Raw genomic sequence first — 23,456 nt, 5'->3', positions numbered from 1 at the left:
AGATGAGGCAGACGCGATTTTATCCCCCCCCCCCCGTCTTAAGGACGTTACTTGGGAAAGTTGTACAAGTCGGACGATCCTGAATTTACAGAATTAAGTATTCGAATTGTGTACACGCGACGATTCGCGTATAGTCTTTGGGGACTATGTACCTGCATTTCCACGCGTTGCCTTTGTTTATGTCATCTCGACAGCGGGGGGCGCGTTCGAGAGACAGCGAGAAACGAGATCCGCCAAGTCCTCGATCTGGCAGGCTTAAATAGAATTTAAATGTCGTTTTACGTGGTCGACGTTGAGCGCAACACCGTATCTAACGTGAGACTTAGAAAGTTATGTCCAAACGCGCGGGGGAGGGGGAGGAAGGGGAGGAGGAGATTACACGGGGGAATAAAGGCTGGTGCAGCTTCGATTTCAGACGCGTTACGATTCAGCTCCCGTTTTAGTCGGCGCGATCCTCTCGATCTTCGCTTTACAGGCGGTTCGCCGAGCGAAGCTTAGGATCTTAGCTAAGCGCGACGGACGCAACTTTCCGCCGCGACATTCGGTTCTCTCGGCGCGCGATCGCGCGCGAGAGTAGCGACGCGTTTCCAGGTAATATCCCACTGCCAAGAAACCCCCCCGGATCGACGAAGATCCTGTACGACTCGACGTGAAAACGTCGCGCCGTTCGCCGCATAATCGAACGAACTTGGAGGAGCGGAGCGCGCGAGTGCGCCCGCACGTTTCAGATAAAATCTATGCGCGCCGCAATTCCGCGGCGAGCGTAACACGAACGGGGGGAGGGGGCGGCAAAGGCCTCCAGATAAATAGTGACAACTCTCCCTCCACCTATCGCCGTTTCAACGCCCTTTCAACCCTTCGATGCCCCATGTCCATTATATACACTCTAATTTTTATTTATTATGTTTTTAATTTTATTTAATGTATATATTCAAGATATTTATTATTTATAACTATAACGGAATATAAAAATAATTATAATTAGATCTATTATAGTTATTACTATTATGATAATAATAATAATATACAAGTTACAAAAAATGATTGTAATTTATAATCATTTCATGCTAACACATTGTATGTTATTCTCTTATTCATAATTATTTTTACATTCAGTTACAAATAATAATAAATTTTTACATTTAGCCAGAAATAATAAACCCTTTTTCTCAGTGCATATACTTGAATACGTACTTTAATAAAATTAAAAATGTAATCATAAATTACATTAAATTAGAGTTATGTGAATAATATAATTAAAAGATAGGAAAGTCCTAAATAGTCCAAGCTGTACTTAGTATTTAATATTCCTTGTGTGAATTTATACTTTTATATATAATTTATTTTATTTGTAGTTTTTAAGAGATGCATTTTAGTTTAACAGTATTATTAAATTCATTATAAATTTAATATTATAACATTACTGTTCTAATTTAGTTTAGAAACGTGTTTCAAGATCAAAAATATTCGGCGAAGTTTAAAGGGTTATAGAAAATATATGTAAATTTACAAGAAATCATAAACACTAAGCTCCAACGTTGAATAGGGCGGTTTTCTATTCAATTGTATTAAAATTTTAAGTCTTTAATAATTTCTTAAGAATATCTTGAAAACCCATAAACGGATAAAGAGAAATCTACAGCAAATTTTACTTGTAATCCATAGGACAAAATAAAACTTGTATGTTTTAAAGCATTTTGTATAGTTTAGCATATAATCTTCATGTAACAAAGAAAAAAGAAATCCCAAAAATGTCTTGACCATTGAAGATTTAAATACTTCCAGAAGAAGTTTAACGAAATCGCATGCCAGTAAAACTTTCTTTGTGAAGAAAGAAAATCGTTCGAGGTTCGAAAGATTGAAATATTTGCGGATTTAGCGACGTCATGGCGACGATCTCATGTGGCTCGGACATTGTTTTTGTCGGAGGATTACGGGATTCTGTAGATAATGCGTTGTGCAAGCAAATTTTATGAGATCTAGTCCCGGTGTCATGAACGGAGAGCGACGAATGGGGCAAATCGAAAACATCTGTCGCGGCGTTCTCGCCGCGTGGGGCATGCGTTTTGCTCTCGGATGTCGCAAAAAAAAAAAAAAAAACAGCAAGAGAGCCTGGAAAATGATGGCAGGGAGGATAGAGCGGTGCACGTTATACCATCAAGCACGGGAACAGTCAATTTTCAATTTGCTCTCGTAATCCACCTGCGATTTATCGCGCGAAGTATATCGCACCGAGAATTATTCGCAACATAACAAACATACAGGAAGTATCCCCCCTTTCCAAAAAAATTAAGCCTAAAAATGTAAAAAATCTTAAAATCACCACCGCGTATCCGTACAAAAAAAAAAAAACATTTTTACTTTGAGAACAGCCTTTTGAATTGTAAATCAAAGTAAAACACCAAAGTGTGGTACTCTCAGGATTGTCAATTAATTAAAATTATAAGGGCTATAAAAATTAAAATGAGATAATCTAGCTTTAAACAGACATAACTTACTCACACAAAAAAATTTTATAAAAAAATTATAGTTTCATTATTCAATAATAACTTTCTTGAATTGAGAGAAAGAAATATCAAATGGAAAATAACAACTGTAAACCAAGGGAAATGACGTATAATCTGCTTCCTCTTTGGAAAATTTAAATTAAAAATAATAATGATTCCATTCCGCCTCATAAATCTGTTTTCGAAATTGGAAGTTGCTTTTACCACTCTTGTTGATTACTCGGAATCCGATGTGCATATTTATAAATCTTTTTATTCACAATAAATCATCTACTGTCCCGGCTCCTCGAATCGCCCTACATGTTGAACAGCGAAAGGACGTTTGCTGAAAGGATTATGGAAATTTCGATGGCTGCGTAGGGATAGAAAAGCATGCGAAATAGCACGGCGGTGAAGGAAATGAGAAAAAGAGAAAGATATAATAAAGAGTGAGCATACGGATACGAAACACCGGATACCACCCAGACGACGCCTACGCGGCGTGCTTGCGTGCATCCGTGCAAGTTTGCGTGCATGCTTGTAGCCAATAGTCTAATATAGTGTCGACAAAAGTATCCATCTCGTCGTAGCAACAAAATAGCGTGGATCAGTGAATAAATAAGTACTCGGTTACAACTGATTTGCAACTAATAGTCAGACGACAATTGTCAAGCGACGGCGATCAATGAAATCGCGAATACGATGATCGGTACGAAATTCGAATGCAAGGCGTATGTATGATTTATAACAATAAAGCGGGATGAAACCGTAATTAAAAGATGACGTTTAATTAACGACGTACATACTTGATCCTTTCATTCAAATTTTAAATTAAAAGAAAAACGGTTCAACTCGCGATAACGAATTTTCCGTGGTGAATTTTACTTTTCCCAATGATCGATAAGCGTGATCGATAGCACGGACAGTGTATGGTTTTTCAAGGCCATTCTTGTCCGTTTTACTATGGGCTTCTAGGTAAAGGCAGGAAAAAGGATTTCTTTTCTCGTTCTTTACGATGTACCTCATTACGTGGCCATTATACGCCGCAGCTGAGAAATCCGCCGTTGCAGGTAAAATCGACCCGGGACGAGACCAAGATATGTAACGAAGATATTTTTTCGGGGAAAGAGATCCTGGCGAGGACGAGAGGCATGCGGAGCATAAGGGGACAATGGACACTCCGACCCCAGTCTTCCGGCTTTTCCGTCAACTGTAGCGTGATACCTGCCTACCTGCTCGCAGTTCGATATTGTTCTAGGTACCTGCAGTCTCGAGTCACCGACACCGAGCCTTTTGAACATAAAGCTCGTCTTACACACGGTTGGCCAAGTTCCATATCAGGGATACCGTCGCAAGACGGAATTTTACGTTCAGCGGGGACTTTAAATCAGAGGGCGTACTGCGGAGCTAACTTCGCAGTGAGAAAAAAATTGTTGACTACATTTTTCAACTTGATTAAATTCCTCCTTCAGTTCGAGCATTTATACATTTACATATTTAACTTAAATTCATTCATATTTGAATCGAAAAAGTTTAAACAAGTCGAAAAATTTAGTCAACAATTTTTTTTCTAAGTGCATAAATACGAAAATATGATTCCGAAAATATCTTATAGATGTGTGACACAAAATCGATATAATATTTGGCGTCTCAAAAATCATACGAAAAAATGAATTAAAATGTATACTTAATCTCTTTAAAGGGCGAGAAAGTTTACTATTAAAGTCTCACAACTCTTAAATGTATTGGTCTATAAACGAAAAATTTCGTTAAATTGTATTGAACAAAAAAAAACCATTTTATTTACATGTATTAAAAAATGCCTCGATTAAACAGATTTTGTGGAGGGCACTATGTAGTTTCTTTTCCTACTGAGATTTATTGTAATACTTTAACTCAAAATTTGACACTGGATAGTGACACTTCTCGTCCCATAAAGATTAATCAATACAAAATCTTTTCAAAAATAAAAGATAAAAAAATGCGCCTTTATCATGTTTCTTAACAATAGGATTTCAAATGTACCATTCCTTTGGAATGTGTGCGGAAAATTCGAAAGTGTCATGCTCGCCCCTGAGAGAACTATTTGGTGAGATAGAGTAAACGTTTGGTTAAATAGTAATCAAGTAAATTTTGTAGTTGTAATTTTCTAAATATGTAGTTGTTTAAACAATCTGTAGTCCTAACCAAACAATGGTTTTTATACAACTATAACCAAATGGTTCGTAACCAAGTTTTTGAGACCAATAACTACAAAATTCATTTAATCACTAATTAAACGTTTAGTTAATATTTTTCTCATTGCAGGAAAGTAATATTTAACTCGTAGCAATACGCTCACACGTATTCCGTACACTTCCTTCATTTTACAATCATCGGCACTCGATTTTTCCTCGCTCGCGGAATCAACGAGCGTTAAATTCCCTTTAATTATTTTCACGCGTTCGCGCGTAGGCTTTACGCTTTTACGCGTGGGCAGGGTTAAGGACCTGCCGAGTACCGGGAAGGGAAGTTTTTCCTGATGTTCTTGGCGTCGCCGAGGGCGGTGTATCCCCGAGCTGAATGTACCCCCTCCCCTGCCGTTGGAAAGAGAATTAGGGCCGAAAGAGTTAAACGTACTACGCGCGTCTTCCTACGATGAGCACATCTACAGACAGAACAAATGTATTCGCCCGCACGATCGCTGCCACCCGAGAAACGGAATGTGGACGCCATATGGTCGGGGTCTTCGCCCAACCGACCGACCGACCAACCGACCGACCAACCGACCAACCGACCAACCGACCAACCAACCAACCAACCAACCAACCAATCAACCAACCAACCAACCAACCAACCAACCGACCAACCACCCACTCGTTCCACAAGGCACGATATTCGCGAGAAAGTTTATATATCTGTCCCGCGATCGTCTCCCTCGCACGTGTGTATATACGTGAACGCGTGTGTCAGTTACGTCGGACCGTGTCCCGTTTTTTGCGTATTTCGCTGAGCCCAGGGACGGGCCTATGAACGAGATGTGCTCGACACCAACGAGAACAAGCAGGCCTATTATCGTCATCGAGTTTCTCCGGGACGACCTTAGCGCGGTTGAAAAATCGAAAACGAGAGACCGAACTGTGGTGTTTGACGAAAACCTGCGCACAGATATGAGTCTCTGGCTGTCTGTGGCGAGCGGAAGCATAGCTCTAGATAAGCCGATTCCTTTGACATAACGGCGTATAAGGTTATCGGGTTATTATAACAGAAATATGTGGATGAGGAAATAACAGCGTACGGAAATGCACGGAGTACGGAAACCAAATTGGGGAACATCTGGCGCGATCGCGTCGATTATTCTTACCGTTTTAACGAAGAGAAAAAGAAGATGAGGAAAGAACGCTCGAGTTCCGGCGCTGCAAAATCCACTTTTGAAATGGAGAAAGCATAACGGGTTCATTCATCGATATTTAATTCTTCTCTATTTTTCATGTTAAAACATCGATCCTTCACCGTTTCACGATTTCCGTAACCCATTACTTCTCTCGACCTTTTTACCTCTCTAAAGACCTCAAAACAGTATTTTAAAAAAGCGCTGGATACACAAGGAGAGAAAAAAAATTGGAGAGATGCTGTTCTATAAATAGAACGACGGGAAGGATGAGTTAACATATCTCTGCAACGTCGGAAAGGCAAGTGTGACGATTCTGAGATGCGCTTACATCGACATTTAGCTAGGCAACGTACGTACGTAGGTATATATACATGTGCAAAAAATACGAATGAAAGAATATATGAAATATATATAAAACACATATAAATATGTATATTTACACACAGACGATGTGTACGCCTACGCACGTCGACCCACGCGCTCGCCTCCTCTCTCGCATGCGAAAAACTATTTTCGGCATTCAAGCGGCGTCGTGTACGCGCGGAGAAACGCTGGAACGTCGGAATTACACGCCCGTGTGGGCGTGCGTACGCACGGGCACACGCACGCGGCCCGCATTCGACTGCATCTTACGTATTTATAGCGGCCGACGAGTGTACGCGCGACGCGCGCGATTCGCCTCTTTTCCTCTTTTTTTCTTTTTCTTTTTCTTTTTCTTTCCTCTCGCGCTTTACTCTTTTCTCTCCATTTTCGCTTTTCCCTTTTCGCGCACTCGTCGGACCGCTAGCGCGTGCGCGCGCGAACCTAAGTTTCGACACGACCTCCTAACGTTTATCGACTCATTAACGCCGAATGATACCCGTTCTGGAATTTATGCCACCTCCATTTTCGGTGCGGATCGCCGAAATCCCGACGAACGAGGCGCGAGCGAAAATGTGCGAAAATCCGGACGCTCACGGGGACCAAACGTGGACCGAGCCGAACGTGTTTACGTGGTCGGAGATTTACGCAACAAAATTTGCATTGCAATGAAGCCCGCCGAGTGCACCGCCGCGCCGAGTAGTTTCATTCAACATTACGGCGGGTCCCATTGTGACGACGTTTCACCGTATCTGACGCTGATTCAATGATCGTCACACACACATCAGAGGCCTCGACTCGACAAATTACACATACGCCGTCATTCTCGTAAAAATAAAATTATCTTTAAATAGACGCCACTTACAATTTTTCGTGCCATTTTCGAACTTGTTTTTTTACTTTTGCTTCTAGATATGCGTAAGATAATACACATGGCGCATTCGAAACTACCGCACGTGTAAAAATTATTTTTAGCCAACGATGTTAAATGAAAATTCCAAACTTTCTCAAGTCGAACAAAGAGTGGCTCTGCAATTGGAATAACAAAAAAAAAAAAAAAAAAAAAAAAATCGCCCTTTATTCCATCTCCGAGGAGAGGGAGGAGGGGAGGGGCAATGAAAGATAACCTCTCAACGGAGGTTATCTTTCATTGATCTAATGGTCTAATTTATTTTCAGGCTCGCCTACTTAAAATAAAGCGGATCCACGCGAAGATACGTACGCGCTCTCGCGCGCCTCCGCGTCCATGACACGTTCGTCGTGCTCTTCAAATTTGCTCGCTCGGCTTCTGCCGTCCTATTTAAAGCCGGCGACTCCCATTCGAACGAGGTTCATTAAGCCTCCGTTTAATTCAAGTCGCTCGCCCGCCCGCCCGCCCGCACGCTCGCTCACGCCCGCGCTCTCCATTCCCGTCGGCCTTCGCTCAAGCGCCAATCAATCAATTCAACGTCCACCACGACCGACGTCGATCATTGATCAATGCGCAACCAGTCTCGCGCCTCGTCTCGAAAGCCGAACGGCCGCAACTTCGGCGCCGCACTCGCGCAACGGCGTCAATCCGTAAGTGGGAAAATAAACGGAAGTGCGGCGGCAGCCGCCGTTTCTCCGCCTAGTCGGGCACGTCCTATATACAAATGCCAATCTTAATCTCAATTCCCCGTTCAGATTTTGCGGCGAATGCGAAACCTTTAATCTCTCCATAAGATCTCGCCCCACACGCACGCACGCACGCACACACACACACACACACACAATCCACTTTCATTAAAATTAACTCGAGTATGATATTACATTATTCGTTTACGTTTGTAAAGTTCAATTCGCCGGTATCCTATGAAACTTTCGACAATTTAATTTAAAGATTTCGCCCCTCAATATTTATGACGAGGATCAATCGCACGTATCCCGAGGAGAAGATCGCCCTATAAATTTAGGACAGTTCTGTATAGTTGCCGAGCATACGCTCATGCACTTTCGCCACATCATTCCTTATACTATATATCGACGGAGGATCTCGCTCTCGGCGTTGTATTCTGAATGAAACCTCGAGCGAGACCACGCCTGAGAGGAACCAGCGAGGGGTCAACGTTCCCTTTCCCCCCCAAGGACGGCCAGGGAAAAGTTAAAGAAGCCGGGTATGGGGAACGAGGTGTGGGGAAGAGGCAGTAAAAGAGTCACGTATACGCAAAGGGAGAACGGATGCGAGGAGAGTCGCAGCGAAGAGGGACGCGCAACGCGCGGAGGAAAGCGCGGCGGGTAAGACAAGACGGGATAGGGGAATCGATTCTCGATCTCTTAACCCTTGACTAGACGTGCATCGGAGTCGCATTGACCCCGCATCCGCGCTGAATGCCTAGCGAGCGCGCGAGGAAAGTGCTGAGTAAAACAAAGTTGTAGACATTCGTGTATCTATCCCCTTTCCCGATAATACGTGACTCAAGAGAATCACGTGAGCGATTTCTAAATCGATAACTTGCGATGCGGCACACGGAGAGAATTTTCTCTTATACGATTTGTCCCTTTCAAAATCGTGCTAGTCGCGTGGGACAACGTACATGTACTTGAAAGAACTTTATTGTACTTTTAACGAGGAGTAAAAGTTTATTATACACCGGTGAATGTAACCAAAGATAATTTTAATTTTTTAAATATTTTGTAAACTTGATAATACTTTGATACTTGCTAAATATTCAGAAAAGTAAAATTATTTTTGATTATGCTAACCAAATATTTAATTGGCATTATTTCACTCGACATTTGATAGCTATTACCAAACTCTTTTTTCAGTGTACAAAAACTTTACTGAATTCACTTGAAGTGACTACCATGCTATTTTCAGAGTAAATTTTACGCGAGAAAATTCTCTCCGCTCAGAAGAAATGATCAGTTACGCCGCACCACCTTTCGCAACGAACTGAAATCGCGCATCTTCGAAATTGTTGCACGCCAAGACTTCTGAATTCCGTCTCCAAGGTACAGAGCTCAAATTTCCGCGCAAGAATTGTAGCGTTCCCACAGGAGATCGCATATTTTCGTACGGTAGGGAAGTAGGTGTGGTACACACGGGGGTTAATCCTTTTAAGTCGAAAGCTCCGTGACATCGTTAGGATAAAAGCAGAATGTAATTGTCAAGACCGCACCTAATTCGTGACGCACATGCTATTCTCGTTCCTCCGCGTATCCATTTCGCGAATACGCCGCCGACGCATGCCGATACGTGCACGGAGAGGATTTTCTCTTACAATTCCAATTTATCCTCAAATTTAGTCGTGGAACAACATGGACTTTGAAGAATTTTACTTGATTTTAGTAAAAATTGTATTTTTTAGGAAAATACAACCTTGGTCAAAATTATAAAAACACCTTATGTTTTTTAAATACTTTTAACTGGAAGGATTTAAATAGAAATTCAAATAAAAATTATTCTTTGTTTCAGGAATCCTTTATATTTATGCATAATGCATTATGCATAATTTGAAATAATACAGATAAAAAATTTCAGATAAATGAAATAGATGTAGGTGTCTCATAATCTTGACCAAGGCTGTAGCTTGGCTAGATTTTTTCTGAAAGTTAATTTTATATCAGATTAAAATTTAATTTTGTATTATAAAATAGCTTGGTCAAAATTTACTAAAATTTTATTAAAAGTATATAATTTTTGAAGAATGACTACCGTGATTTTAAGAAAAAGTTCTCTCAAGAGTAGACGTGAGAATAATTTTGCGCGATGACAATTACAAGTGCCACTTGTGCTGATGCAGGAAAATTGCACACGATACACAAAGCAATAAACTAAAAAGGAAATATCCCTCTTGCATATACGTAAGCAGGATAACGCATACCACGACGTCTCGCCGACGTTTGTTTTTCACCGATGCACCGGAAATAAGTTTATCTCGTTTATCTCACCTCCGTTCACCTCGACCGTTTACGCACATATCATTTAATCCGATCCGGACGCTATCATAAGCGCGAATATAATTTGAATCGTTTTGCATCTTACACACACACACACACACACACACACACACACACACACACACACACACACACACAATACCGCGCGTTCCCTGCGTCTTCGACGGATTAATTTGATAATTCCGGTGTCAAATATTCTATTCACAATTACTACGTCAAAATAAATTCTGCTGTTCTACGTCCTGTGTTACTAAATTTTACAGCGCATCACACAAAATCCTAGTAAAGAAAAAAATATATACGCAATCAGTTTTGGTACTGTTTCGGCATTTGATTTAATTTAGTTTACTTTAAATATTATTTTGATTGTAGATTTAGATTCGGTTTTAAGATTTAGCGCAACGTAAAGTAGAATGGAAACAGTTTTTATAAAACACCATCCTAAGCCGCAAAGCAAGAATTATAAATGACGCAAGATGTACATGTTATAAAAGCATCGAAAAGAAATGAGAGAAATGATATACTTTATTGTATTTCTCGCAGTTGAATTTTAACTTTGCCATTCGAGTTATTTTTAACAAATATACTTGCCAGAAGAGAAGCAAAGAAGCATCAAGCTAGCTCGCGACAACGCATTTGTTATCGACGCGATTGCGTAATCCCATCGTTATCTACGCTGCATCAATCGGCCCTGCTGTATAGACTCGCGTTAATCATGATTAATCGTCCTCCCTCCCCCCCCCTTCATAAAATCAAGACACTTGCCGCCAATGTGAAATCGCCGGAAATCATCGGTGCGAGGCAGCATCGCCAGATACGTTCAGACTTCCGGTCAAAAATCGACCAAGTGCCGCGAGAGCTCGTCAAGCTACTCTGCTCTAACCCCGTTGTATTCCCTCGCTCGGAGTAATCGGACGGAGGCGAGAAGAAAAAGATAGATTGATAGGGAGGGAAAAAAAGAAATAATATCTCTGCCACGAAATATACCGGGTGTACCGTGAGAAGAGGTCAATACTTGACGCGAGACGGCACACACAGTATCCGTTGTAAATAAAAGATTTCCTGCGAACGTATGACGAATTCTGGAGAGTTTACGTTATCCCAAGATATCGCTATTTACCCGGGAAAAGAGAGACGGGATAAGAGAACAGATTGGTTCGACAGAGTGGTTCGTTTTGCCAAATAACTGTAAGGAGAGGAAAAGAGAAGGTCGGAGAGAACAAGGCATTTAGATCGATGACGCGTAACGTGAATTCTCCGGACAGGTCGATGAAGAGGAGTGCTAGAAACAGAGACACTCGAGCTGCACGGTAAATGAATGAAAGGCGCGGCGGGAGGAGGTGGGAGAGAGGGAAGGACGAACGGTCGGCAGTGGTAAGAGAGAGGAGGAGGAGGAGGAGGAGGAGGAGGAGGAGGAGGAGGAGGAGGAGGAGGAGAGAGAGAGAGAGAGAGAGAGAGGGAATGATTGCGAAGAGGCCGGATGTGACGCGACAACGCATAACGACGACTTGCTCGTAGATTGCACTCGCTGCTCGCGCAAAACCAGACGAGAGGAAGAAAGAAAGAGTCGACAGGACATAGACAAGGAGAAAAGATTATAAGCAAAAAGTAAGCGTGTGCGCGTGTGAGAGAGAGAGAGAGAGAGAAGGAGAGAGAAAAGGGGAGGGCAGAGAGGATAAAAGGAGAGAGGAGATCGAAATGGAGGAACGTGAGATAACGGAGTTGGCAAACATGAAGATAGCGTGGTGTTTCTCGTGTTACTTAAACGAGAAAGAGAGAGAGAGAAAACGAGCGAGAAGGAAGGAGATAGCAGGGTAGAGAGACAGAGAGAGAGAAAAGGCACGAGAGAGAACGCGATTACATAGCGAGATTCGAGCGCGGGTTCGATCCGCTACTGGAGTCGAGAGAGAGCCTCGATAGGTTTAGCCTTAGGATATCGAGAGCCTCTGCGGTGCGCGCGCGCGTGTAGGATTACTTACTGTATGATTAACACGATCCAGGTATCGATAGCGCGTCGAGCTTCAAGAGACACGTCACTGCTAGAAGGTCGCGTGTTCGGTTGGATTTACCATAGTAAAGTGCAGTCGGACTGTGATTGCCGATCGCCAACTAGTAGCGAGATATTCAATTGGGCAGCATTCGCATTTTGTGTGCATTATTACGTTATATTAAATTCTTGCTCGATAGTAGAGAGGCAAAACAAGGTTGATTCCCTTGCGAAAGATGAGGATAGTATCTTTGCACGTTTTTATTCCTCCGACGTAATTTCATCTTATCTACTCTCCTCGACTTAGATATACATATATATTCTAAGTAAAATTACATTGAGAAAAAAGATGTCGATTTGATTAAATCTTTCAACTCGATTAAATTTCTTTAGTTCGAGTATTTACTTAAGCTAAATACATAAATATTTGAACTACAGCTCGAGTATCTTATTATTTAAGTTAAATGAATAAACTGAACGCAAACTGAAGTTCAATATGTATTTAATATATGTATAAATACTTGAATCAAAGAAATGTGTATGCAATCAAGTTGAAAAAAAAAAATTAACAACCTTCTTCTCAGTGTAGCTAAATTAATAAGCTGCCAGAAATTGGAGCCGAATTATTTGTTGCACGCGTAACGCGGTGACGTTCGACGAGCATCGCTTGACGTGGAAATGCTGCTTTAAATTCTCCTCGACTTATTGTTAATCTCGTACAGCGAATACGTTTTTTTTTAAATGATAAAACAATCGAACGTATTGATAAAAGGCGTTTTTTATACCACGCAATTTTCTCGCAATGTATTTAGGCGATTAGTACGGCAATAAATAACTCAAATATAAATACTTCGTAATATAAATGAGTGCCGACTTCCGGACTATCTTGGAAACCGTTTCCTACCTATGACGGGGCGATGAATAAACGAGGGCAACGGTCACTATGCGCATATAACAGCACCAATGTGCACATATATTCGCTTTACCTGCTATTCACTCTTTATTTGAGATATGGCGTTACGCGAGCTTAAGTAAAACAAAAGGGAACGGAAGGGTTCAGAGAGAGAGAGAGAGAGAGAGAGAGAGCTCTTCATCCAAAATTCTTATCGTTTCCCATCAGCTGAAGCATTCGGAATTTTCAAATATAAGGTACATATAGAAAATTTTCTATGGAATTTAACTTAAAAAATTTTCAGTAAATTTTACTCATTTTTACTAAAATTATAATAAAGTTTATTTGTTATGTTGTTTATTACTATTATTTTTATTCTTTTAAATTTTAGTTTTTCTGTCAAACAACGATATTTATCAAGGTGTCCACGTTGTCGCGCGACTATCGTGATTATAAAGAGCAAAATTGCAAAAGGAAAAACTTTGGGTGTATAATAAGTTAATCAGCCCAAAGATAAAGAGCAAAGTTAACGCGAGCGTAATTGATGTTGCGACATTAACGTTACGAGACGCGACAATTAGGCATTGTCAATTTGCGATATTTGAAAATTAAATTATCGCGGAGTGCCTGCCGAGCGTGTTCTCAATGAGTCGCGCAGGAGCCGTGTGAAAAATTCACGCGAGAGTTCACCCGCGCCACGTCGCGCCTCGCCTCACCCCGCCTCACCCCGCCACTCGAGTCGCCTACTTTTGCGCCATGCGTGGAAATCATGGTTTCATTCATGCCGGATCGACTTCGCGAGGCGTATATGGCGCTCCTGCCGCTGCGTATGCCGCGACTCGCGCGAGACACGGCGGCGTGCGAGAAATACGCGTATCTACCTATTCTCGACGGCTGTGCCGAACACAATCGATGTGTATCGTTGCGCGCTTGCACACAAGAGACTCACGCACTCACTCGCGCAGGCACGCACGCACGCACGCACGCACGCACGCACGCACGCACGGCCGCGTGGACGCGTATGCGAAAGTCGCACGGCGACTCCGAGTGCCATTCCGAGTGGCATTCACGGCGTGTGGTGCCAATGAGAGCGGGCGAGCGACGTGTCCGAGCCTCTGTGTCAATAAGCCGTGCACACACGTACGCGATCGTCGTTGCGCTGTAACGGGTGTCTCGCGAATACGGCTCCCGAAAGGTTTTGCTAAGGCGAGGAAAATGGCGAAACGTCTCCATGACCTGAACAAGATAATTTCATTCATTCTCTTGAATGATTCTTGTTTAGATTTATGAGATAATTCTAAAAATATAAAGACAGATAAGGTGCAATCAATGATTGAGAAAAATGAAAGCATATCTGAAATTACGCTCTCTGTAATATTATATATCGTAGAATCTTATCAGCGACAAGTATGCGTTTTTCGAAATTCATTGAAAACTGATATTGCTTCATTGAGGTCTAAACGATCAATAACAGCCAATAATGACGAAAGAGAGAGGAGGATGTGCGCGCGGGCGCGAGCGCACGTGCGTGTGCCACGATGGTGTGAGTTTTACGAACGGAAAGGCGACGGCGACTTTCTCGCGAACTTTCTACACCTGTGGGTTTCATTCACCGCTTCGCCCCTGTGACTGGTTCGGTCTCTATGAAAGCGTAGTGTGACTCAATGCGCGCAACGAGTCACGCTCGTCTAACCGTCGATGGAGTTGGCACGAAGTCGCGCGACCTCGTCCAAGAGAGAGAGATAGCGACGCGAAGAGGGAGACCGGCAGATTTATCGTGTTCCGCGAGAAAATCCTCCGAGAGAACAAATGTGCAATGAAAATACATCGAAGTGTGAGCGGCTAAAAATATTGAAGAAAACAGACCCGAGGAGAGAGCAAAAAGGCGGAAAATCCTCAGAGATTCCCAATTCACTTTTGCTGAATCAAAATTCTAAGAGGATACAAGTATAGAAGAAGTAGTATCAAATTCGTATCAAATTCGAAATAATATAGTCTATTTAAAAATTATCGTTTCATGTACAAGAATATTCTCTTGTTCTGTATGTTGAAGTACACAGTAAAAAATATCCTCATTTTAACAATTTTTTTTTATTTTAAAAGTGTATAAGTGGAAATAAAATTATATAGCATTAAACAGATATAACTTGATTACTGATTTATGTAACTTTATAAAAAAAAATGTATTCTTGTTTAATAATAATTTTCATGAGTTGAGAGAAAAAAATAAAGGCTAAAAATATTGAAGATATAGCAATATCTTCAAAGCAAGAATTAATAATGCAACCTTGTTATTTTCAAGACAATTATTTTGTAAGGTTTGAATAACTATTATAATATTGAAATAGAAATATAATACCATATTACTGAAATTATAATTATACTGAAAAAAAATTGTTAACTTGACTAAATTTTTCAACTCAATTAAATCTCTTCAGTTCAAGTATTTATATATTTGACTTAAATTTATAAAATACTTGAACTTCAGTTTAAGCATTTGTATATTTAACTAAAATACATAAATATTTGAACTAACAAATTTAATCAAGTTGAAAAATTTAGTCAAAGTTACTAACTTTTTTTCTCAATGTATCAAATTCCATGAAAAGAAGATTATTATTATCAAGACAATCATGTTCGAATAACTATTATAATATCAAAATAAAAATATAATGTTACTGAAATCAAGATTATCAAATTCTTTAAAAAGATGACACTTAGAGAATTAAATTTCTTCAAATCGCCTTTTCCGTAATATTGTTATTAATTTACACTTACGTAAGAAATTAATTGAGAATATTAATCGTTTTTAAGAACGATTCGACGTTCGACGTAACTTACGAGTGATCTAATGTAATTTTAAACGATGCGAAGAGAAGTACAGGGACAAAAAGTTAGAACGAACGGAATCGAGGGACAGAAGGGGAGAAAGAGAGAGAGAATTCTCTCTCACGATTTCTCGATCGATTTCCGTCGGCGAACGACGTAGATATTTTTCGGGGATTTATCGCTCCCGGCCGTTTCCGCCGAGTATCGCGCGCGGCCGACGATGATTAGCGCCAGCTTGGAAACAACAAGGCGGAATTTCGTAAACGAGCACAGCACGCGGTTTCTAGATTTATACCCGGCGTTCTGCCCCTTTCTCTCTCGCTCTCGCTCTCCCGCTCCATCTCTTTCCTTCGCCGCCGCGAGTCTCCTCGCTTCCAGATGTTCCATCCGCGTTTCGCCAAGAGAATCGAACGCGGCGTGTAAATAGTATAACACGTAGTATCGCGAGCGTAACGGATGTGTCTCTTATGGCCCACGGCCTTTTGGATGAATCGCCCTAATGTGACGTTCGCTCGATGAAAACTCGACGAGCGGATGTGTCGCGAGTGGATTTCGTGTTTCAAAGCGGATGTTATACATTGGAGATTGCCTCACATTTTAAAGCCGAGGTTTTTTTTCAGACGAACGTGTCAGCACGAAACGTTTCTCCTCGAATTCGGTCGCCTCGACGAGATGGAACACGCTATTTTGCGTTATTAATTCTAGGGCAATTAACACACCGGACACAGTGGAAACGCTAATAACTCTTTTTTGCAACGTTCGAGGGGACATCTGCTAGACGCGCGCTCCGGTACGCTCCTACTAATGATACTAGCGCGCTGTGAATCGGCTGTTATGCGCTCATTACGAAACACTGCGTCTCCTCTCGTCTCTGACGCGGACGGAGATCGCGGACGGAGGGCATGGGCAAATAAACAGAAAGGCGATGGTGCGACGGGCGGCAGAGGAATAAAAAGAGGAGCGTCGGGAGCCAGTTGGTCCGGGTCATTTGCCCGACACAGCCGTCCATCCCGGACGTCGTTTTTCCGACGAAATCGTACATGCCGCGCCACCGCCGCCGCCGCCGCCGCCGCCGCCGCCGCCGTCGGGCGTTTCGATAAACCCTCCGGTCGACCATCCGTCGTTCGCCGGAGGGCATTATATCTGGCGGAATGTTAATACCCCATCCGTTTCGTTCTTCGCCACGATGCCCGCTGCTGCCAACGATAGTCGTAATAATGCCAGCGTAATGGCAGCGATATTATTTGCGCTGGTAGCGAGGAGCGATATACCGCGAGTGGTATATTACGCGCTGCCGGACGGGGATGATTGTGTGATTTAGACCGGCAATTTAGATAGACAAGGGTGGAAGCGAGGAAAGTGGCCTCGACACTCCCATCTTAACACTCGCCTCCGCTAATCATTTCAATCGTTTTTTTTTTCAACGTTTCGTATTATACAGAAATATGTCGCGGCACAATACAAATAATTCTAATGCTAATAGCAAAGCGACTCTTCGTTAACTCTTGTTCGAAAGGAAAGACAAGGAAATCGACGGCTCTAGAGTCGACGAAGACACGCAGACTTTCAACAAATTCAGAAAAGTTGCAATTCCTTGTAGACGTGTAACGTTTCAGGTAGCAAGCTGACGTTATCTACTGTTACTTTAACGTCAAAACGATATCTTTAACGATATTTTGATGTCAAAATAATCTAGCTTGCTACCTGAGAAGGTCGAAGACCACGTGGAGCGAGCGGTTAACACCAGAGTGACTCACATCATCGTCGCCGCGCGGAATGCCGGCGGCGCTGGTCGAGAAGCACCGTAAGGAGATGCGATTACGAATTTTCGCGCACTCACCGGCGATAGAACGCGGAACGCGGAACGCGTCGTGAGAACGCGACATTACCCTTGTCAAACGCCGTTATTCGTAGATCGGTACAATCCTAGGTCGATCGAGAGACGCCGCGTCGGCGACACGCGTGCACTTGTATAGAGACGAAAGGAAGACGGACTCATCGTTTCTGATTTCCCTCGTCAGAAGGAAAAATAGAGTGTAAAGGGAAAATAAAAGAACTTGGAGCACTCACCGGTACGACTAGGGGGCCGTGGAGGCGCAGGATACTGGGGCGGCGTCAAGAGCGGCTGCTGCGGCGACACTTGAACAACGTGGGACGTGGAGAACGTGGCTGGCGCAACCTGGATCGTCGTCGTCGTCGTCGTCGTCGTCGTCGTCGTCGGCGGCGGCGTCGCGTGAAAGTTGTTCACTTCCTTCTCTCCCCACCGAGGCGCCGTCGTCGTCGTCGTCGTCGTCGTCGTGGCCGCCGTCGCTAACGCCGTATTATCCGTCGTCGCCGTCGACGCCGTACGTCGCGGCGCGTCCTCGCACCTCAAGACGACGAACGCGGCAGCGGCGGCGGCGGCGTTCGGGCGCGTCGGCGGTCGGAGCGGCCGCCGCGGAGGCAGCGCCGGGGGCGGCGGGTTGTTGTCCGAGGTATCCACACTTTCGGCACTTTCGTTTCACCTGTACTCTCCACACTCGCCCAGGGTGGTTACGTCGTCGTGTATCACGTCGTCGTGCCCCAGGCACGATCGCGCACTTTTGACGAAACGGAGAATACGTATATGTATATGTAACACGCGTGTACTTCTTGTTAATCCTAATTCTGCGTGTATGTGCATGTGTTTGTGTGTGTGTGTGTATGTGTGTGTGTGTGTGTGTACGCGGCAACACGAGCGAACCGCGCGAAGCGAGAGATGCAGCTCCCGCCTCGCCACTTCCGACGTATCCGAGAGAGAGACTGAACGTGTCGGTTCGTGAACTCGAATTCCACTCCTCTTCCTGCTACTCCTTCTCCTTCTCCTCTTCCTACTACGACGACTACTACTACTACTACTACTATACTGTCGCCGCCGTTTCTTCTGTGACTCCTCTACTACTACTACTACTCCTTCTCTTCCTCCTCCTCTCCTCCGCTCGCACTTCCGGCACAGGTCACAACGTCACAGCACGCAAGCACACGTACAACGTATATCTCCCAAGGCGAGCACGATCCGAGGGAGTGCGGAAGCGACATTAGAGGCGAGCCGGAGCGCACGCACGCGCGCGCGCGCGGGTGCGAGCGTGAGCCAAGCAGCAGCGGACGACGAGCGAACGAACCTCGACTTTTCTCGCCGCTCGCGTCGGCAATTGAATAGACCGGCGGCCGCGACGAACGTAGCGAAACGGAAAGACAGAAGAGATGTAATAGAGCGAAGGGAGGAAGGAAGGAAGGAGAGAAAGAGAGAGAGAGGAGAGAGGAGAGAAACGCGTGCGCGCGCGCGGTGACACGACACAGCGAGGAGGAGAGATCGGTACACCGCGGGGTCCTCTCGCGCACTGGCCAGCCAACACACACACGAGACACGGCCCTCTTTCGGTGCCCCGACACGACGCGCTCTCGCCTCGCTCGCTCGCTCGCTTGCCTGCTCGCCTGCCTGCCTGCCTGCCTGCTTGCTTGCTTGCTTGCTTGCTTGCTTGCCTTCTCCGTCTTCTTCCCTCTCTGCCTCTCTCTTTCTCTCTCTCTCCCACTTTTCTCTATCTTCGTCTCTTTTTCCCGCAAAGCGCGCACTCACTCGCCTGTCGGAGCGAGCGAGCGAGCGAGCGAGCGAGACCAACCGCGCGATTACCAGCGACGCGCGAGAGAGATGGATGCGAAGGGAAGAAGAGAGAGGGAGATACGCCGACGATTCCGGGGAGGAGGAAGAAAAAGAGAAAAAAGATGGGAGAGAGAGACGGAAAAAGAGAGGCGACTCTCTGAATCTCGCGTAGGCCGTCTGCCAGTAAACAGGCTCCTTCATTCACTGCTTATTTTATACGAGCGGCCCCCTATGTGCTCCACAGAAATAGCCACCCTCGTCTCCCGTCCTCGTCGCTCGCACGCACGCACGCACGCACGCACGCACGCATGCACGTACGCACGTACGTTCGTACGTACGGGCCGGATACGTTCTCTCGCGTTTTGTCTCTCCTCCTTCACCTCCTCCTCCTCTCTCTCTCTCTCTCTCTTCCTCCCGCGTTTCTGGCTCTTCTTTCTCTCGCACTCCCGCATTCGTGTCACGCGGCTGGCATCTCAGATAACCGCGTTGGTCTCCGTGAAAAAGCGCTGTGCGGGAGTTGGCGGTGGTCGCCGTGCGGGAGTTGGCGGTGGTCGCCGTGCTCCTCCTCGCGCATCCTTCCACCCTCCGCACGCGCCGCCGGTGTCCTTTTTTCCTTGTCTCTTCTACGATACACGCGAGGGATGTGTTGACTGCGCGGGCGGATGCTTGCTGCTGCTGCTGCTGCTGCTGCTGCTGCTAGTGGTGATCGTCTTGCGTTACGTCGCGTCGCCGACGGCAGGTGTGCCGACGGATGATGACGTCGTCGTTCTCGTGTCGCAATAGAGCTCTCGACCGATTCGCCGATAGTTTCGTTGACGTCTACTTCATTGTCGCCAGATGAGAAAACCGACAAACTCCGTCCCCGTTGCGCTAATTTCTACGTGCCACAGTGCTCTCTCTCTGAATGTTTATTCTCGTGTCGTCGAACGTCGTGCCGCCGCGCCGCGTCTTTAGTGACGACACGCGTCAATGACGACGACAGGCACGATCTTTCGGTGAAGAAGATACGGAGGGGATTGGAGAAAGGGGGAGAAAAGAAGAGAGCAGACGCGGTATCCGCGACAGATAGATCAGACTCGCGAACGGCGTAGGGGATTTGCGCCTCCGCCGCTGGTTCTCTCGAATGGCGAGCCTCCGGTCGGACTAATGCACATGCACTCGCTCGCTCGCGTTCTTTCTCTCTTACTCTCCGGGATACGAGGTATACGCTCCCGCGGTGTGTGCGCGCTCGTTCGTGTCGCTTTTTCTTTCTTTCTCTCTCCTTCTCTCGTGGCGTCGTCGAGACGAGAACAGACGAGAACGGCGCGCGGGATTACGAGCGGGCCAGAATGGAAGGAAGTAAAAAGAGACGGAGAGGAGAGGCCATCGACGAGGGAGCCGGACGACGGGTGAGCGGCGTAGGGGGCGCGAAGAGCGAGTGATTGCGCGCGCGAGCGTGTGCGTGAACGAATGAGCGCGCGCTGCTCGTTCGTTCGTTCGTTGCTCGCTCGCTCGCTCGCTCCGCTCGCTCGCTCGGCTGATCGGCGTGCGAGAGGGAGCGAGCGAGACCGCGCGACGTTCGTTCGACCGCGCGGAAATGAGACGGCCGCAGCAGAAGTTCAGCTGGCCTCGGCGGCCATGCCGGTGTAGATCGCGACGAGCCAGGCACGTACCATCGCGCCGCTTGGGCCACCGGCGGCTCTCGACAATCTCGACGATGTCGTTCTCTCTTCTTAAACCTCCTCCTTCTCCTCTTCTTCCTTCTTACTCGCCGTCGTCGCGGCGTATCCTAACCTCCGTCGACGGTCGAGCATTTCGTCGCGAGCATCGGGGAGAGGGACATCCGGAAAAGTTCGCGACCTCGCGGGGGCAGGAGGCGAGACGCGCCGACACGCACTCGCGCGACAGCCGCGCGCTCGTCGTATGCCGCCGATGCACGCACGATCCAACAACACCGAGATGCCGCGACGTACGCGCGTTCACGCAGTACTACGAATGCTACGAATGGAACCACGGGCTTCCTCTCCACCGTTTTTCCTCTCTTTTCTCCACGCGGGTGCTCCGGTCGCGCCCCTGGCTTTCTGGAACGACCGGCTGATGCTCGGCGCTGCTGCGCCGTTGGTAGACTCTCTCTGTTAGCGTACAAACAGCGCCAGCGGGCGCTCCGTCTCCTTTTCCCGCTCGCCGCTGTCTCTCTCCCTCCGTCTATCTTCTCGCTGGCTGGGTGGGGTACGCATGCGCGCTCCGACGTTGAAAGGCGGGTATGCGTGAGCGGTAGTTACGCATACATATACACGACACACCCACACACACGAGCGTCTCGCGCAGCCACTACAAGGCGCACCGTGACGCCTGCGACCCTTCTCTCTCGCTTGCTCGCTCTCTTTCTCCTTTTCCTCCTCCTCCTCCTCCTCCTCTCTCAGCCCCGCGATCGCGTATACCGTACAAACAGCGAGCCAGACGCGATACTTCATTCATGCTCGTGTTGTACGGCCAGGGATGAATCGCGACGCCGCGGTGCCTCCTCCGCGTGAGAAACGAACGGAAGCGATCGACCCGATTTCAAGTCAAATCACCTCGCCCTACCGCTCTATGGTTCGCTACTTTGACATCTCGCGTCGCATTCACACTTTACATACTTTACGTACGCGGAGTTACGTAGTACACGTCACATATTCGTGACGTCGCGTTTCGCGCTATCTTACGTTTCTTCTTGCTTATACCTCCCGCCCGAGGTAAAATCCACCGCTTGTTCATCACGTTTTATTATACTTTTTACGTGCGTTACGCAATTTCCATATTTTTCGATATCGAAACGTCGCATTTGCGAGGAGTCCAACTCTTTTTTTTCCAGACGTGTCATTTCTACTAATGTAAATTAGCTTTAATCTCGATTTAACTTTCTTTTTATCTTTTTCTGAATCAACTTTAATCTCAGTTTAACTATTCTAAGAATTAGAAAAGCCTAAAGAGCAAGTTGAACCGAGATTAATATGCATTTACATTCATAAAAACTAAACATAATGCTTGGTCGGATTGTTCGCCAAATTTATCCTTTAGAAACTAGTTTTACAATCTCCAGTTAACACCTGATTTTTCTATTGGAACGGACCAAAAGTATTTGTCATGAAGTAGAACTGATCAAAAATAACCAGGGTTGAGTAGAAACTAGAAAAGTAAAAAGTTAATAACTTTTAACTTAATTAATTTTAAATGATTTAACTTTTAATTTCAAATAGCTATTTTTAAAGCACATAAATTTTAATTTACTGACTTCTTTCTAATCCAACTTTATTAAATTCCTAATTTAGTATAAATAATGCTTTTCAAAATTAATTTCTCATTTAACTTAAATTAATCTAATTTTAAAAGTAATTTTTAATTGAGTTAATTTTTTTGTTCATGTACCTAACTTTTAACGTAATTAAATTAATTTTATATGCCATTAACTTAATTTAATTAAAAAGGAATATTAACTTATTCAATCCTGGAAATAACCACAGTTGACACTTAACTGGTCAGTTAAGTTTGTGAAACTAGTCCTAATGTCCATTTTAACCATTTCCAATGTAGATTAATTTTGATTTTGGTTTAAAAATTAAGAAAAAATAAGGAGCAAGTTAATCTGAGATTAAAGTTAATCTGTAGTTGTGGAAATGGACACAGTGACGTTGGAGACTACAATATCGAATGTCTTTTTCCTGAAAATTCTTTTCTGGGGAAACGGCTCATGTTCAGGGTATCGATCATATAACTTTTTCTCTAGGGCGGAAAGGTGAAAAGTGAAAAATTTCCCCATTAACTTCAATGGTTAAAGACTTCACTTTTCATCTTTTCGCTCTAGGGAAAAAGTTACATGATCGATACCTAGGAGGAAAGTTTATAAGAAAATGAGCTGTAACGTAAAAATAATATCAAAAAGACTACTAACATTATCAGTCAAAAGATCACGTTTGAAATAAATGAGACGGTCAAGTCTCATCTGAGATGGTCAAATCTTGAGATTCTAT

At 44.6% G+C, this 23,456-nt stretch overlaps 1 protein-coding gene across 1 annotated transcript in view; it reads right to left on the bottom strand.

The window, feature by feature from the left end:
• The window catches only part of LOC105195672 (flocculation protein FLO11), a 42,094-nt gene extending 19,785 nt beyond the window's left edge, over positions 1 to 22,309 (bottom strand). The window contains exons 1-2 of the mRNA XM_039447958.1: positions 22,170 to 22,309; positions 17,919 to 18,331 (exon numbers count right to left, since the gene is read on the bottom strand). Coding sequence (XP_039303892.1) covers positions 17,919 to 18,331; positions 22,170 to 22,309 — 553 coding nt within the window. The remainder of the gene's footprint in view (positions 1 to 17,918; positions 18,332 to 22,169) is intronic.
• Between the last annotated feature and the right edge of the window lie 1,147 nt (positions 22,310 to 23,456).

Source organism: Solenopsis invicta, chromosome 4, assembly GCF_016802725.1.
Source record: "Solenopsis invicta isolate M01_SB chromosome 4, UNIL_Sinv_3.0, whole genome shotgun sequence".
In the NCBI taxonomy this organism is placed as follows: domain Eukaryota; kingdom Metazoa; phylum Arthropoda; class Insecta; order Hymenoptera; family Formicidae; genus Solenopsis; species Solenopsis invicta.
The sequence above is the reverse complement of the archived record's forward strand: the minus strand, read 5'-3'. Positions and strand labels throughout refer to the sequence as shown.